This window comes from Diadema setosum, chromosome 13 (assembly GCF_964275005.1).
Source record: "Diadema setosum chromosome 13, eeDiaSeto1, whole genome shotgun sequence".
NCBI classification, from domain to species: domain Eukaryota; kingdom Metazoa; phylum Echinodermata; class Echinoidea; order Diadematoida; family Diadematidae; genus Diadema; species Diadema setosum.
Window position 1 is genome coordinate 29,397,817 of NC_092697.1, and position 16,368 is coordinate 29,414,184.

At 36.3% G+C, this 16,368-nt stretch overlaps 1 protein-coding gene across 1 annotated transcript; it reads left to right on the top strand.

Moving 5' to 3' along the window:
• On the top strand, window positions 1-16,368 carry LOC140236571 (phospholipase B1, membrane-associated-like). Its single transcript, XM_072316498.1, has 14 exons — window positions 1-82; window positions 5,091-5,197; window positions 6,225-6,279; window positions 7,090-7,148; window positions 7,359-7,426; window positions 8,249-8,292; window positions 9,767-9,881; window positions 10,455-10,653; window positions 12,823-12,914; window positions 13,511-13,571; window positions 14,130-14,234; window positions 14,527-14,622; window positions 15,363-15,428; window positions 16,214-16,368. Exons 1-14 carry the CDS (start codon window positions 1-3, stop codon window positions 16,310-16,312), a joined length of 1,248 nt encoding a protein of 415 aa, XP_072172599.1. The 3' UTR covers window positions 16,313-16,368.

The window sequence follows — 16,368 nt, forward strand, 5'->3', positions numbered from 1 at the left end:
ATGGAGCTGAAATGGTTTTTAAGGATTGTTTTACCCCTTCTTGTCTTCGTGCCACCGTCACAGAGTTCTCTGGATATTCCAGGTGAGTGTCATTATACACACATAATCACACACACACACACACACACACACACACACACACTCATATATATATATATATATATATATATATATATATATATACATGTATATCATATATCATTATATCATGTATCTATAAAGAGTATTATACATATACACACAAATATTTAAATGTGTAATATCTCTGTATCTATTTATTATATAAACAGATGACAGATATTCATAATGCATTCGATATGTCAAAGCCTTTTATACTCACTCTTTTGCAACCTGCCCTGTAGAGCTTGATTAAGATTCCCATTTAAATCACTATAACCTCAGCTGCTGTTTTCTTCAATATCTTTATTTGTCAGTATACTTTAATGTTGCATCGTGTGGTTTCTCAGAGTCTCATACAGTAATATTAGTGTGATTGTTTGGTGGGTTTTTTTTTTTTGTTGAAAATATCATTTTCCCTAAATTATTATGGTCTAAGTAGATATCCGTGCTCCATATTTCACTGTCGCTGATACTATTCTACTTCCTACGACTGAACAAGCTTGCTTTTATTTAACTCCCATCATATTTCTCCTGCTTTGTAAGATTGTAGCCAATACTACTAGTACCTCAAGTAAACAGACAATTATTGTGTTCATTAATGTTTATTGAGGCAGTTGCACTCAGGTAAAGGTTTCGCCTAATTTGTATTTTGCCGTTTTGGTATAGTATATTCGCATATTGTTATTTTTTGTATGACATTTTCCTGAGAAAAAGGAAAGTAAATTGAAATTGAGATCGAGGTAATTGAGGTAACTGATAAGTAGGCCTGACAAGACCACCATGACGAGATGATGTTTTCTTTATACACTGCTTTGAGAATACTAACGTCTAAAAAGAGTATTGTCATGGGTCGATGATGTAAAAAAAAAAAATGATAATTTTACCCTTGGTCGATATCTCTTCCGCTACTCCAAAAATATGAATTAAAAGTACTTATACTCGCCATTACAATGTCTTTTTTTCTTGAAATTAGATTTAAACCTACAGCAATTAATACACACAATGTTTCTGGGATCTATCACTTGGTCTATTCCTGGCCATTTCGTCCAATAGCCATTTAGTCTCAACCCACATGGTCTAATCCCATTTCGTCTACACCCAGTTCGGCCAATGACCATTTCGTCCAATTGCCACTTAGCCTCATTACCCGTTGGCCTACTTTCAGATGGGCAATGCCCATTTCGTCTAATACCACAGTTTATTCGGCCAAATGGGGAAAATCCCAAAGAGACAAAATTGCGATTAGACCATCTGGTCATTACACGAAACGATAATTAGCCAAACTGGGCATTAGACCAAGTGAGGATTAGACTAAACGAGCATAAGACGAAATTGACAGTAGACCAAATGAGTTTAGCCGTAGTGCTGTTAGACCATTTGATAGTAGACCAAGTGGCAATAAACCAATGTTTCTGTGCCTACAATTTCATTTTATCCCCATTGCCTTCATCATCACCACCATCGCTTTCATCTTCATTAGCACATTTGTTTTTCTCATCATCACCCTGTTGTCATCATAATCGTAATTCACCATATTTTTTATTAGGTTCTATGCACTAGAATATAAAACATTATGCATTTATACATATGTTCAGTAGCATTTCCCCATTATGCTGAATAAAATATGTATATCACCTAGGCAGGTTCCCCGGGCTACCACGTATTCAAGCATTTGTTTATAGTGGCAGTCCTTCTTCCGCATAATTTCTCGAGTAATTATTTGGAAATTTGGTAATACGATATATAATAGATTTTGTTAATGGAATTAATTTAAACTTTATTTTCCCTCTTCGAATTTGTTCATAATGTACAAAATGTAATCTGTATAATGATATTTTATGTAATATCACTGAAAATAATCTTGATTTATGCAAGTAAATCAGACAAACAAACAATAAAAATGTTCAGTCACAGCTCAGAGTCCTGTCAGTTGCCAAGGCTGTCACAAAGAGAGATTCATGTTAGGAGGCCCACGAAAACGTAAAACCTGTCTTCCTGTAGTTCGAAGAGAAAGTGATCCAGCTATAGCTCAAGGCCATATTAGAATATCAATATATGTCAAACAGCATATTGTTATCTTTGGGTAATTGCCAAATAGCGAAAATGTTTAGGGTCCTTTTCATGCTAAACCTTTGCGTTAAAGTTTGAAACATTACTTGAGACATAACTTAGTAACTACTCTGCAATGAACACTGCCACACGCCTGTATCATACAGAGAGAAAACGTTTTGCTCGTTTGTACACCCCTCCGATTTTAGTAAGTGCCTGTAAGAGATCTGCTCTTATCAACTTTAAACACAGAAAAAAATGCATCGCCACTGCAATCTGGTCTTTATTGATTTGTTGTCTTTTGTTAGTATAATGGAGATTCCGAGGAATTATCGTGATTGTTGAACGATGTTTTCTCTCGTATATGGCTCGAGTATATTCTGAATGACGAGCAGCAAATAAAACTCGATTTAATGGCCACACATTCAACAATTTGTGTCATTGCGCATTACGTAACGACCTGTTTCCTTTGCAAAACACACACACACACACACACAATATTTTGACGAGGCATATGGAGACGAGTGTATGGACTTTTGTGAGGACTTTTGTATCGACCTTTAAAGATGGTGACTGACAGCAAAGTCAGACTTGCTTCAAATATATGACATGAAGCGGAATATAAATGAATGTTGATAACAGAGAACTTCTTTACAATTAGAGATGAAATTTTTTTTACTGTTATAGGATAACAAAAGATACCTTTCTGCAGAGCCTTTTTCAAAGCTTGTTCTTTAGTAATATCCATTTGTACATCCTATTCTTAGTACAGACTGTACCTTCATTTTTGTATCTGTTGTGAACAGGACCGCCTAAGAGAACAGTACTTAAATCGGTGAAGTGGCTGTACCGTGTATGAACAGGACTAAGTACTAAGATACTACTAGTAAGTGTTAGTCTTTATCATGCTGAATTGAATACGAGACCTGGGTATTAAACCGTGCGTAAGCGATGATTGCCTCCACTGTAAGAGCAGCTAGTATGAACAGTTCACATTAAATGACTAGCGAACACGTTGTGCAGCAGGATTTTTCCTGCGTCGAATTCTGAACGTAGAGCTTATGCGCCATGGTTAGATTCGACAACTGTAGGCAATAAGACATTTACCTAATTATATCATCTTGCCCAACTTCTAACTAACATAATTATAACGTCACTGGAATAACAAGACCTTGTATCTCAAATGTCGATGAATATCATTTTTTTTAATTCATTGTCAGATAATCAGTTAAGTATTCTACTACGGTTCACATGCTAGCTGTCTTAGGCCAAAATTGAAGTCACCGTCGGCGGTATGCCATGCAAGGGAAAGGCGATCATAATGCTGTAGTTATTTGGCTGGCATTTTTTCTCCTTAACATTACCATCTTTTATTTCTTTAGACACGAGGTTTTGTCGCCCAAGCAGAAATCGGCTGATCTTTAGTCGTGCATTAGATGGCTGATGTTTCGATCTCTCTTTTTTTTTTTTTTTTTACTTAATGGCATGAATTCAATTCAATTCAATTCAAAGGTTTTATTTTCACTTCTTTCAACAGAATGTACAAAAAAAATATAGATTCGACATGCGTTTGAAGGAATGATACATAGATAGCAAAGAATAACATTTGTCAATAATCATTACAAAATTAGGCATTTTTCATACAGACATATTTATACATTCTGCGAAAAAAAAGTGGAGGTACCCACTCAAAAGACTATGCTTGTACAACGTGGGCACCTCACAGGAGGAAAAAAAAGGTGAAAACTTAACTACAAGTGTGCGGGATGAAAAAAGAAGTGGAAAAGAGAAAAGGGAAGAAGCAGAAATACAAGTAAAGAGACGAGACAACTAAAAACAAAAAGCCTAGATCAATCGATACATTCAAGATCAAACCAACAGAGACTATTAGCCATATTAGAAGTGTAGAGCGTTGAAAGCGACGAGAAAGTGATATATATAATTGTATTGAATTGCTGATAGCAGAACATATTATCTGCTCTGTGACGGCACGTGTAATAATGTACAAGTTTGCAATAAGAAAAACAGGGGATGCGATGTGGAATTCCGCGAAAGACGCGACCTAACAAGCCTATGAAAATTCAATAGCATCCTGGTGCTTACAAAACCTACTTACTGAAAAAGATCAACAAACAAAATTAATTTCTTTCTGTTACATTATAAGACTTAAGGAGGAATGATTTCAATCTTTTTTTGAATGAAAATAAAGAATGAGCATTTTTTATGTCTGGACTAAGGGAGTTCCAGAATCTTGGGCCTGTATAAATAAATGTCTGCTGAGCTAACACAGTTCTAAGCAGGGGCAAGTGAAATTCATTAGACTGTCTTGTTTTGTAACTATGGTATGTCAGGTTACGAGGAAACATAGAATCAAATATAAACGGAAGACAGTTGTTATTATAGCTATACATAAATTGTCCTACATGGAATTAAAACAAATCTTTAATTTTCAGAATCTTATTTTCAGAAAACAATGAAGCTGTATGAGAGCAAGGAGCGGCATTACAAAATAATGATTCGAAGTGCCTTCTTTTGTAACAATAAAACCCTATCTAATAATGTTTGATGCGTGTTTCCCCATGCCAAAATTCCGTAATGTAGATAAGGTAATATCAAAGACGAACACAGTATAAATAATGAATGTTGGGGAAGAAACAATTTGAACCTGTTAATGACGCCTATATTGCGTGAAATAATTTTACAAACATAATCTATATGAAATTTCCAAGAAAGTTTATTAACTTTATGAATCCAAAAACAATAAAGATATTCACCGTTCTTTTTGTTGTGAATAACACTCCACGAACAGTCAAGATTGTCTGATAGGCCCACTTTATTTCACGCGAGTGTTAGTAACTCTTTGATGTTTATATGATAGGCATTTAATTTGTCATTTTTATCTCGGCATTCTTGTCTGTCAGCCCAGCAAAACGTGAGCGACGTCTTCATAGGAATCTTAAAGAGTGTGGAGAAAAACTTCATGAACTTGACGCATGTCCAGAGCGTCGCGAGAACTGATGTCAAGGAGGTGAGCGTTATTATTGCCACGTCACTGATCACCAACGGCTTCATTTCGACGGTTACATTTTCTTATTCTGAAGTTCGCTATTTCGAAAGTACGTTGATTCCAAAAAAGAAATAAGGTGTGCTATTCAGAAGATTGAAATGAGGTTTATACTTCCGAAGGTTCACTAGCACCCACAGTTAACATATTTTTTTGGATTAACGAACTTTATTCAATTTCGGATTACCGAACCTTCGGAATAACGAACATTATTAATTCATTTCGGGACAGAACGAACCTTCAAAAAAACACCCAACATTTTCGTATTCACAGACCTTTTTTTTTTTTTCTATTTCCTTTTTTTTTCGGATTAATGAATCTCTAGGTATAGGGAATTTGTGTGTGCTTCGAAATAACAAAACTTCGGACTCTAACAAACGTCATCCCACTTCGACACTAGGATTATGAATACTCATTACTCTGCAAAACGTTCAAGCAACTGTCAGGGATATTCCCGAATGTAGTAATCTGCTTAATCTTACTTTGCGTCAGTGTTGGGTGAAAGAATATTGATGTGATGTTAACGGAAGTATTAACATGAAATTGCTCTTCACCGATATTAATCAACAAAGTTTACAGCAGCGTTCAGTACCAAAGGAAGTCCTGTGTTTGCTAATTTCTTGAAAATCTTTGATCCTTATTCCGTGGCTCAACGTTGAGGTAAAGTTAATGTTCTGTTTATCAAAATAAGTAATGCTCAGAACTTTACCTTCATGAGTTCAAGATACATAATATGAAAAAAAAAATATCTGATCCTGGTTAGGTTTTATTTTTTTTTTATCTGAGGGGATGTGAATATCGCCTAATATTACCGAATTTATATGATTTCGACAACCTGCAACTTCTTTTGATTGCTCTGAACTCCATGAAGAGTGTGTATCTGTGTGTGTGGGAGGGGGGTGCTAGCTGACTGCTGTTACTCATTTCGATTAGATACTATGAAATTTTATAATTTTTTCATTATCATTACCATCACCATGTCATTGCCCAGATGGGATCCAACTTTTCTTGTCCGCCTTCTACTTCTCCAACAATACCCACATCAGGTAAGCCAGTTAGATGTCTTAAAATACACGAGACATTTATATCGACGCTAAAATCGCAGATCCACGCGACCAATTTCTGCTAGTAATTAGAATGTAACAAGTGTATTTGAAGGAGAAAAAATAAACAGAAAATGACAAATAAAATTCCGTACCTCAAGAATAAGTTAATTTATTAATTCATTCTTTCATTTCGTTTTTGTCAAATTGTTGTTTAAACATGTTACATGGAAATTTGGCTTTGTCATACGATCAATAATTTATTAAACAACATTTATACTGACATACGAAACGAAACTCATTGCTATGATTGCCAAGGGTTCTGCCCCTAGATACTCCCCAGCTAAGAATGGAGGAGCGAAGAGAGCTGGCATTGACTAAGAGCACTACCCCACCCCCACCCCACCTCTTGACCTGTCATTACACGCAAACGAACGGATAGAACCTACACAAATGTCAAGCTTACTTATCATCAGTATAATAAGACAAATGCACGAAATGTGACACAATTCACAACCGACGGGCGTCTGCAGAACAGTGCCGTTTCCTGTAATGTCGTATCTAATTGCAATGGAAATACACGGTCCGACTCTTCCAGTAGGACAAGACATGATTATCTACCTCTATACTTCTATTTATATTATTCGTATTACCATTCATAATTATTACATACTCATAGTTACAGTTGAATATTGTACTACTGGAATCAATGGCGACTTACCTGCAAAATTTAACGATATCCTTTTTTTTTTTAATTCTAATTAATGTCTTTGTATGGTTGATATTACACGTCATGGACACTATCATATTTAGTGCATCTCTTGAGGCCTGGCGACATCAAAGTGGTAGCAGCGATGGGCGATTCACTTACGGTAAGTATCTCCGGTTCGAATGATTCCAAACTTTTGTGTTTTATCTGCACATTGTCATTATATTTTTTCATGCTTTTTCCATTTCTTCATACGTTCAGCTATACTATGACATCACAAATTGCTCAATCTTCTACTCCTGTGGTGATAAAATATTAATGAATCAAAACTGACAATATTTGTTTTATTCTAAAAATCACTCTCTTACTTCAGGCTGCTTACGCCGCAAAAGCCACTACCTTCCAACCAATATACCCGGAATATCCAGGGGTATCTGCAAGGTGAGTCGCACTGATTCTCGTAGAAAGTAGAGCGCCACTGCGCTGTTGTAGTTTATAATGCGTAAATGGTATGGTATGGTAATTTATTTCCGTAAATATAAAAATCAACATTACAAATCATGTGATACAAAAACTCATAAATAATACGGTTGGATAGCCTCGCTCAGCGAAGAGGACCATTATGGTCCCGCTGTTTTACAGGAGGGTCCAGTATAGATTAAAGTAATACAGTTTCTTCAATCAAACAGCAAATCAAATTATATGCAATGAGAAGAAAGAAAAAAAAAACATGGTGTAGACATAGGGAGTAGGTCTGCTTGAACGTGGCATAGTCTACTACTCACGTTGTTCTCTTTTATGTTGAGGCTCCTGGAATGTTTGTCTCTTTATCTATGTATGTAAATCTATTCATATACCTGTATGTGTGTGGGCGTGGGTGTGTATGTGTGTGTATACATCATATATATATATATATATATATATTATATATATATATACATGTATATATATCATAATTATATTGAGAGTAGAACAGAAAAATTAGTACTGATTTTGTCATGCTGTGAGCAAACAATACATTTTCCAATAAATTTTCGGGCTCTTTGCCCTTTGTCAACTGATTTATGAATGAGACCACAAAAATATCATGTTCTTTAGTAGGCCTATATATTTCTCTCGCTATGAATGAAACCTAGCTGTGATTGCAGGCGCATTTTGTTCTCAAGCTTCACATTGTAATAATTCTGCAAAGTTTTGTATAATAACAAATTATCTCCCTATTTTTCTCTCTCCATTTCTTCCTCCTTCCCTTTTTCTTCCCAGCATTGGAGGTGACAGTACACTCGAAGAAGTCATTACGCTCCCAAGTAAGTGGCATGTGACTATCCATACCTTAAATATAACGTATCTAAGATGTATGAGAATTCTATAATCTGCATTGCTTACAAATTGTTAACAATAGTTATAATAATTCATTAGTTTAAACATATGTGTTACTTTTCTGTTGGATGGTAATTATTATAAGCCCAAATAAATTTGCTTGAATTCAATTGAATAGGAGCTTTTTTTCATCTTCACTTGGCTTATATCCTATCAATGCATTCATATGGTGACCATAGGACAGTCAAGAATGACTATCATTATTAACATAGTATAATGAGATGGGGTAAGCTCCTTTTCGGCGAAAAGAGTGTGTAGAGCTTCTTCTTTTGACAAAGCAAATGATAAGGCAACGTAACTTATTTTATAGCAATAATAATTCTTTGATCATGTTATCATGTTATGAATAATCGTAATGTTTTCACATCTCTTCATACAAGCAACATGCCAAAACATAATAATTGTTTTGTTAAGAATCGTTCTTAGACTCTTTGGTTGACACGTGGAAGTCATGTCCAATTACCTTGCAAAATATGCCTACATGTACTGGTAGTCCTCAAGCCGTATATTCAGTGTAATGCTTGAGAATTCATGAATGCATAAATAGATGGACATTATAATTTTTATCAACTTAATTTGTGAGATCCGTCATAAGCATGAACACATTGGTTCTGGATATTCACTTGCTTCGATTTGATATTATTTCTGCACTTTCCTTTTCAAATTAGTATAATAACAAAGTAAAATCATCTAATTAATGAAATACATATTATTTTATCTATAGCAATCTACATTACAGAGACCGTCATCTGCTCATGGCACTAACGATTTTTTTTACTATGTGACGTGAAATAATTATGAAAATCATCTAAAATACCTATTTAACCTGAAAGATATGCTGCTTCAACCACGCACCATAATATATTGCCTACCTCTCTAAAGATTTTTTTGTTTTTACATGCGATGATGACGGTAAATCTCAATCTTCTTCATGACATAATAAATTCTGAGTAAAATACTCGTGGCAAAAAAAAAAAAATACAACATGAGATAGTTAAAGAGGCAGATGTCAGTGATTGTTTGAAATTTCAAACTCCATCAGTTTCAAATGAGGAGAGGAAAGACAGTTGACTGATCTCTGTATGAGGCATCTAGGTATCTTATCGGCCCTTTCACGCTGTACAAACTAGTGAAGCCTACTCGCCGCCATCTTACCACACACACTCTGTGGGGATCTGTCAGTGGGATCTGTACGCATTTTTGAACAGAGGCTGTCACGAAGATCACGTGATGTTGTGAGCTCCGTACACAAATGTATGGGCGATATGCTTGAAGATGGCGGCGTGGGGCTTCAAGCGAATGGCCCATGAGATATCCAGATATTTTCTATAGAGATCAATGGGAAGATATCACCAGATCGCATAAGTTTGCACTTCCCAATGACCTTTCATCCCGCTCCAGATATTTTCAAAAAGTACAACAGCGACATCTACGGTTTCTCCACTGGCCAGGCCAGGATCTTCACCCAACCCAGCAACAAAAAGTTCAATGTTGCCGTAACTGGTGCTTTCGCAAGGTCAGTATAATATTGTTGCATATTTATTTTCAATGGCACTAGGATTACACTTGGTTCTTCTTTACAGTAGAAATGGTCTACCTAATTACCCATGATTATTTGCATCTTTTTTGTATACCTCTTGTCAAATTTGATCACAACAATGACTGACCATTGTTTGTTTGTTTGGGTTTTTTACGGCAACATCACATGATGTTGCTCCATGGTCATTCTATACCAATATTATACAATAATCTTTGCTCAGACGACGTTGTCTGAACACCTTTATTGTCAAGTCCAGATGATATCATGTACCAAAAAGGCTTTTAGAAACAAGGGTAAAGAAATATTTCACTTAATCCGATTGTGATACGTCAGACTTTGGTGGTCTTCTTCGCCAGCTATAACGGCTCTTCGAATTAACCAAAACTTAAAAAAAAAAAAATTATTCGAACATTTCACCAGATTTTTCCTCAAACTTCACTAATGTGTTCTCATTCTGATGCATTCACGGAATCCACTTAGTTACATGTTTTAGGGGGAAATTTTCCCTTGAAGAGGACTCATTAGCACCCTATGACCTCATTTTCGTAGAGAAGTACCACAGCAGGCGAGAGAGCTAATCACCATGTTGAAAGATGACAGTTCGGTAAACTTCGAGAAAGACTGGAAATTCATCTCGATCTTCATAGGAACCAACGATCTTTGTCTTGGTTGCTCATTGCCGTACGATAATTCAGCGGAGAAATACGTCCAGGACGTGGAGAGCGTCATCCAGATGTTTCATGATGAGGTAGTATAATGTTGACAATAAAGAGGTCGTAGCAAAAATAGTCTGGGTGCCAAAGTACGACTTGAAGTCTAACCTTGTTTAACCTCACACCAGTGTCTTTTTTTACTGGTTTTGTCTCATTTCGAAGGTGCTGAATCTGAATCTAAATGTGTCAGGTGTGCATTGGATCTAAAAATTCGAGTAGGCTACTGAATTTAGGAGAGGTGCAATTTGATCTTGCTTCTACGTGTTTTTAGTAGTGTAAGGATGTGCGGTGAATCTTTTATTACACTTTTCTCCCATGCCTGCTTTGCCTTAAATGCTAATAGACTGAATACGGGCAGCGCAGAGTATCGACACTAAAGCAGTAGTATCCTTACGCATTCCGTATAACAAAACTCTGATGCATTATCTATTGTCCACTCCAGTCTTTTGATCTTCAATCCTCCGACCGTATTGCAAGAAAGCTTGTTGTCCAATGTTCCTTTTCAACAACGGATAAGGCCTACCAACAGGTGTATTGAAAACTGCTATCACAATCTGTTGTATACAGAACCATTGGAACTCTGGGATTAGGGCTTCTATAGGAAATTAATTCCATATTATGTAGATATATCGTGGGCACATGACCCGGACAATAAAGGGTTTGGTCTTCACGCGCAAGTCTTTTTTTCACCTCACGCTACGTTGTTGTGCTGTTGGACAGTCTCGTCTCTAGATTTTAGAGAAAGCGGCTAGCAAGAAAAGACTGTCCTCTTTAGATTTTAGAGAAAGCGGCTGGCAAGAAAAGACTAGGCTACACTCTAAAAACACAAATGTTGAATTAGCATTTAAAAGGGCCGAGGAGTGACAACATTTTCAAAGTGTTGGTTTTCCTGCTAGATTCAACATTTAAAATGTTATCTTAAAAGTTGGATGCAACACTTCAAAAAATGCTGTCACTCCTCGGCCCTTTTAAATGTTGATTCAACATTTGCGTTTTTAGAGTGTACTAGGGAACCATTCATGCAGAACACCCAGGAGTCAATAAAAGCAATGCAACCGCCGGATGCGATATTTTTTTTTCCCAGGATGGGAAAGGCATTTATTTGTCTTGGTGACTTGGATAGAGAATAACTATCAAGTCTTTGACTTTATTACTCTCTCTAGCCTTAAGCCTGACGGAATAAACCGTTACAAACTTAATATACTTTAGAAATAAAGAGCAAAAATGAAAACAAGATGTTGAGCAAGACCCCGACAGGGGTTCGAACAAGACCCCGACAGGGATTCGAACCACCGTCCATCTGTTTTTCAGTGGTAGCTCCATGATCAGAGCCCTAAAACATCGTGCCACAGCGAGGAGCTGCCGAGAATGGTGATCATTGGGGTTATGAAGTATGCAAACACAATTTGTCTTAGGTAGAGTCCCTATAGTCTTAGGTTTCAGATTTTTGTTTTGTCCGTAGACCGCCGTAGACTTTACACACACTAGTGACTTTCCCATCCTGGGAAAAAAAATATATTGCCCCCCCCCCCCCTCCCCCGATGGTCAGGCGGAATTTTTCCCTGTAGCCACCATGACACGCCCGGACACTCTTTTCGATTTTCCTTGATATTTAATGATTTCATTCTAATCATTCGTGAACGAACCCATTCTGGGTGTAACATGAACAAGAACAATACAAATACAATTCAAAATACAAACAAATCCATTTTTCAATTAATACTGCAAAAATTTCTCTTCAATCTCTCGCTCTCTTTGTTGTACGCTCAATGTTTTTTGAAGGAGCTGTCCTACACCAAGATCAATATAAGCAGAGCGTGGATTTCAGCAAAATAATAATCATATAATAGTCTGGGAGTCATAGTCAAAGTTTAGGCTCATCCTTACTTTGTTTGTTTGTTTGTTTGTTTGTTTGTTTGAATTTTGTTTAAAGGTTTTGTCCTTCAACGAAGGCGCTGAATTCGAATCTGGATGGTGCGCGTCTTGAGTCCTTTAGCTTTTAATGTACTATGTGTCGTCATTATTGTGATTTATTGTGAATCTTGAAAAAACACACTTATTTATTCTAAGAATTGTTGTATATTCTATTCTAAAACTCTGTACCTGATTATAACCAATTTAAGGGAGTTGAAATGCAAAAGTGTAAAACTCATCTAGATGTGATCTCCTTTAACTCTTCTGACCCGTTTCTCGTTTCAACGCAGGTTCCGCGCGTGTTTCTCAACGTGCTCAGCGTGCCTCTTGTCAGCAAAACCTCAGAACTCAGAGGTCCCTACACGTGTGACGTCACGACAGGGTTAGTCTCGTCAAGGGTTAATAACAGCTATGAAAATGTCGCATACTGCAGTCGTCACCAATAAGATTTACATCGACCAATAGAATCTCTGTAAGACAACGTAAAATGATGCATGATATTCCAGCTTTGACGCGCAATAAAATACTTATCAACAAAGAACATGTTAGTCAAATTATTTGGGTTTGAATTTAAGTTAAATGCTGGAGAAATAAAATGGAAGCTAGAAAGTTATGTGTAAATAAACAACATTACGATGTTGATAGAACAAGCATTAATCCTTGGATGTAAGCATGTAAATTGAGGTTAGCACAGACATTAATTTTTTGTGTGTTCATTTTCAACTAATTTAAGGAGTCAGAAAGACAAGGAGGAGAAGAAGAAGAAGAAGAAGAAGAAGAACACAACATAATATAACAAAGAATAATTTAATGGTCATGACTGTTGCGTCGTGTGTATAATTGATTTGTGTATTTGAGTGCCTCAAACGTTTTTGAAATAATTTACTTGTATCGTTTTGGCTTCGTTATAATTTCTGCTTATTCTCTCTCTCTCTCTCTCTTTCTATCTCTCGTGTGTTCCCATAGATTGTTTTGTAGTTGCAACTTTGATCGTCCGTTGGCAGAAAAATTATTGTACCACAAAACCAAGCGATTTCAGGTAACTCTCCCACCCCAAGTTTCAACATCATTGAATGTTTTATTCACGTCGAGAGTAATGACCCACTGGTAAGACCGTTTGTTTGTGTTTCTTTTTTTTTAACAGTCATGAAATCATTAATGATAACAGGACTAATATTGAAAACCGTGTTTGATTTGATTTGATTTGTTTTGTTTTGATTTGATTTCTGCATTCTTAACAGAATAAATGTAGCATCGCAACAACAAAAGGATGTTCCAAAAATGTCATACACTAAACAATGCTAAAAAAATCACGTATAGTACTGAACCTACGAGACAATACGCTGATCATAAAATTGAGAAATCATAACTTATCAAATCAAATTTCTACAAAAAGAATACAGGAGACCACGGAAGCTTCCGTTATTAAAGCGGCAGCTTGATTTTGTTGGCGGCCTCTAACATGTCTAAAAAGAGGTACAGTCATGTTTGATTTCATACAACTAAGAATTTGTAATAGGCTAAAGGAATTTTAATAACAAGTCAAAGATTGAACCATAAAACTCTCTTTTTTCTCTCTCATTGCAATTAAATGTAGAAATTGCTTCGGACGACAATTCAGAGTGGTAAATACGACGACAAAGAAGATTTTACGGCAGTTTACCAACCATTTTTCGAAAACTCTACCCCACCTCTATTACCGGTGAGTACAAAATGCACACTTGTAAGTACAAGCGGATGGAGAAACTCGCCATTGGGCCTTCAGTGGACACGTGCCTATATATACAATGTGACTATTATATATAACTACGAAACTGGTGATTTCGAATAACTGACCATGATAAAGGCTTCATTCTTGCAAAATATGATGCTTTTGTGTGACGACTGTTCTTCTATTTTAATGGACTCTTCAATCACACATAGCTGCATTGAATATTTTTTTCGGCTTTTTTCCATATCATTTACGGTCTCCTTGGCAACGCTGCGGAATTCAGGACGGTAGCGTAGACAGATCTTATTTTGCGCTGGACTGTTTTCACTTCAGCCAGAAGGGACATTCAGCGCAAGCCACCGCCAACTGGAACTCCCTGGTAATTATGCTGATATTTTTTTCTCTCTCTCGTTTCCGCACTCTCTTTATAAAAATGATTCCATCCCAGTCGAAAGCATACATAAACAGATATTCTAATCAATAACGCTTCGTAGAAATATACTATTACTGGCGAACAGTTGCCCTTTGCTTAATATCGATGTAGCTCGAACTCTTCAAGCAATAATTCAAGGGTATAGATATCTTACTGGGTTTTCACCCTTGTATTTAAGTAAGGAAAATATTATTCAAGGAGGATATTAGGCCAAGACTCAAGGCTTTTGTTGATGGTATGGTACTGACGATATAGCTGATAATGATTATGAATAAGAAAAAGAAAAGAGGGAATCTTGTAGTAGAAATCAAATGAAAGAAGTGGTAAAGAAATATCGAGACAATGCGTATTAGTCTTGGAGTAATAGAATTGCAGAAAAGAACGATCCTAGCAGTCACGACTTAGAATCAGGCACTGGCCTCTTATCATTTGATTACTCTATATTTTGTTTGAAATGTAACTGAATAAATGAATAAGATAAATGAGTAAAAAATGAATGAATGAATGAATGAATGAATGAATAAATAAACAAATAAATCGGTAAAATTATTGCTACGGCATGTGTAAACGCTGTCATTGTTTTGAATGAGTTTAACTATTGATCGCAATCTTGAATCTTGAAGCAGCGATCAAACGAATGTCATCAGTATCCATAGTACCTAATACACTCCTTGACCTCTTTTCAGTTTCAGCCTGTTGGCTCCAAATCCCGAGCCTATAATCCCCCAGAAGGGCTGGAGTGCCCATCAACAGTAAGACCTTCTTCACTGTCTTGATTTTTACTCTTTAAAAAAAAGAGAACCCCAGAAGATACATGACTGCAATACATGTATAACTTTGGTTAAATTTGATATTGTATTTTATCAATGTATCAACGTCATGTATATTTGCATTGTTATTTTTTCCGTGTCCTCAATGCCTAACAAACGTCATTTGAGCCCTTTGGGAAAGTGCATTTCATCTCTATACCTTATAACGCATCATGATAAATCATTTGGAGGTCATTATTGTTGTACGCAAAATGTGATGTAAATGAACGTTGGGATCAACTTGGGCTTTGTGTGATTCGAATAAAAAAAAAATATATGTTTGAATACGAATTGGCAGCAAAGAATCCAAAAAGTGTTGTCACGTTGTTGTTTGGGCGAGTTTGTTCGAGTTGTTTCAGTTTATCACAGGCTGACAAGGGGGACTGGGACTGGGAACGGTAATGCATAATATAGCAACATAGATTTCTGGAGTCAACTGAGTCGGTTTTATGTCACGTTTTTATTCCATTGTTCCTTCCAGTTTGACTTTGCATGCATGTTCAAATATTCATTTATAATGTACTATTTCGTGTTCTAATACCATGTATGTATATTTTTTTTTATGCATCTTCTTTTATGAAAAAAAGAAATCCCGCCTTGAACTCCCTGTATTTTTTTTTTTTTTTTGGACGATTAAATTGAATTGAATGGAATTGAATTGAATTTCTTATAACGCTACCATAATTAAACGTCTATTAAAAGGAATTTTAATATATCTATCTTTACAGGACTTTCCCTACCTGTACACCAACCTCAACAGCAGACGAGGATTCCTGCAACAGTCATTCAATCGTTCTTCGCCATCGAGGAAGTGGGAGTCGAATTGATAGATGACCGCCATGGTGTCTGTAGGGGGTCTTCCCACACCGTACAAGACCGACAT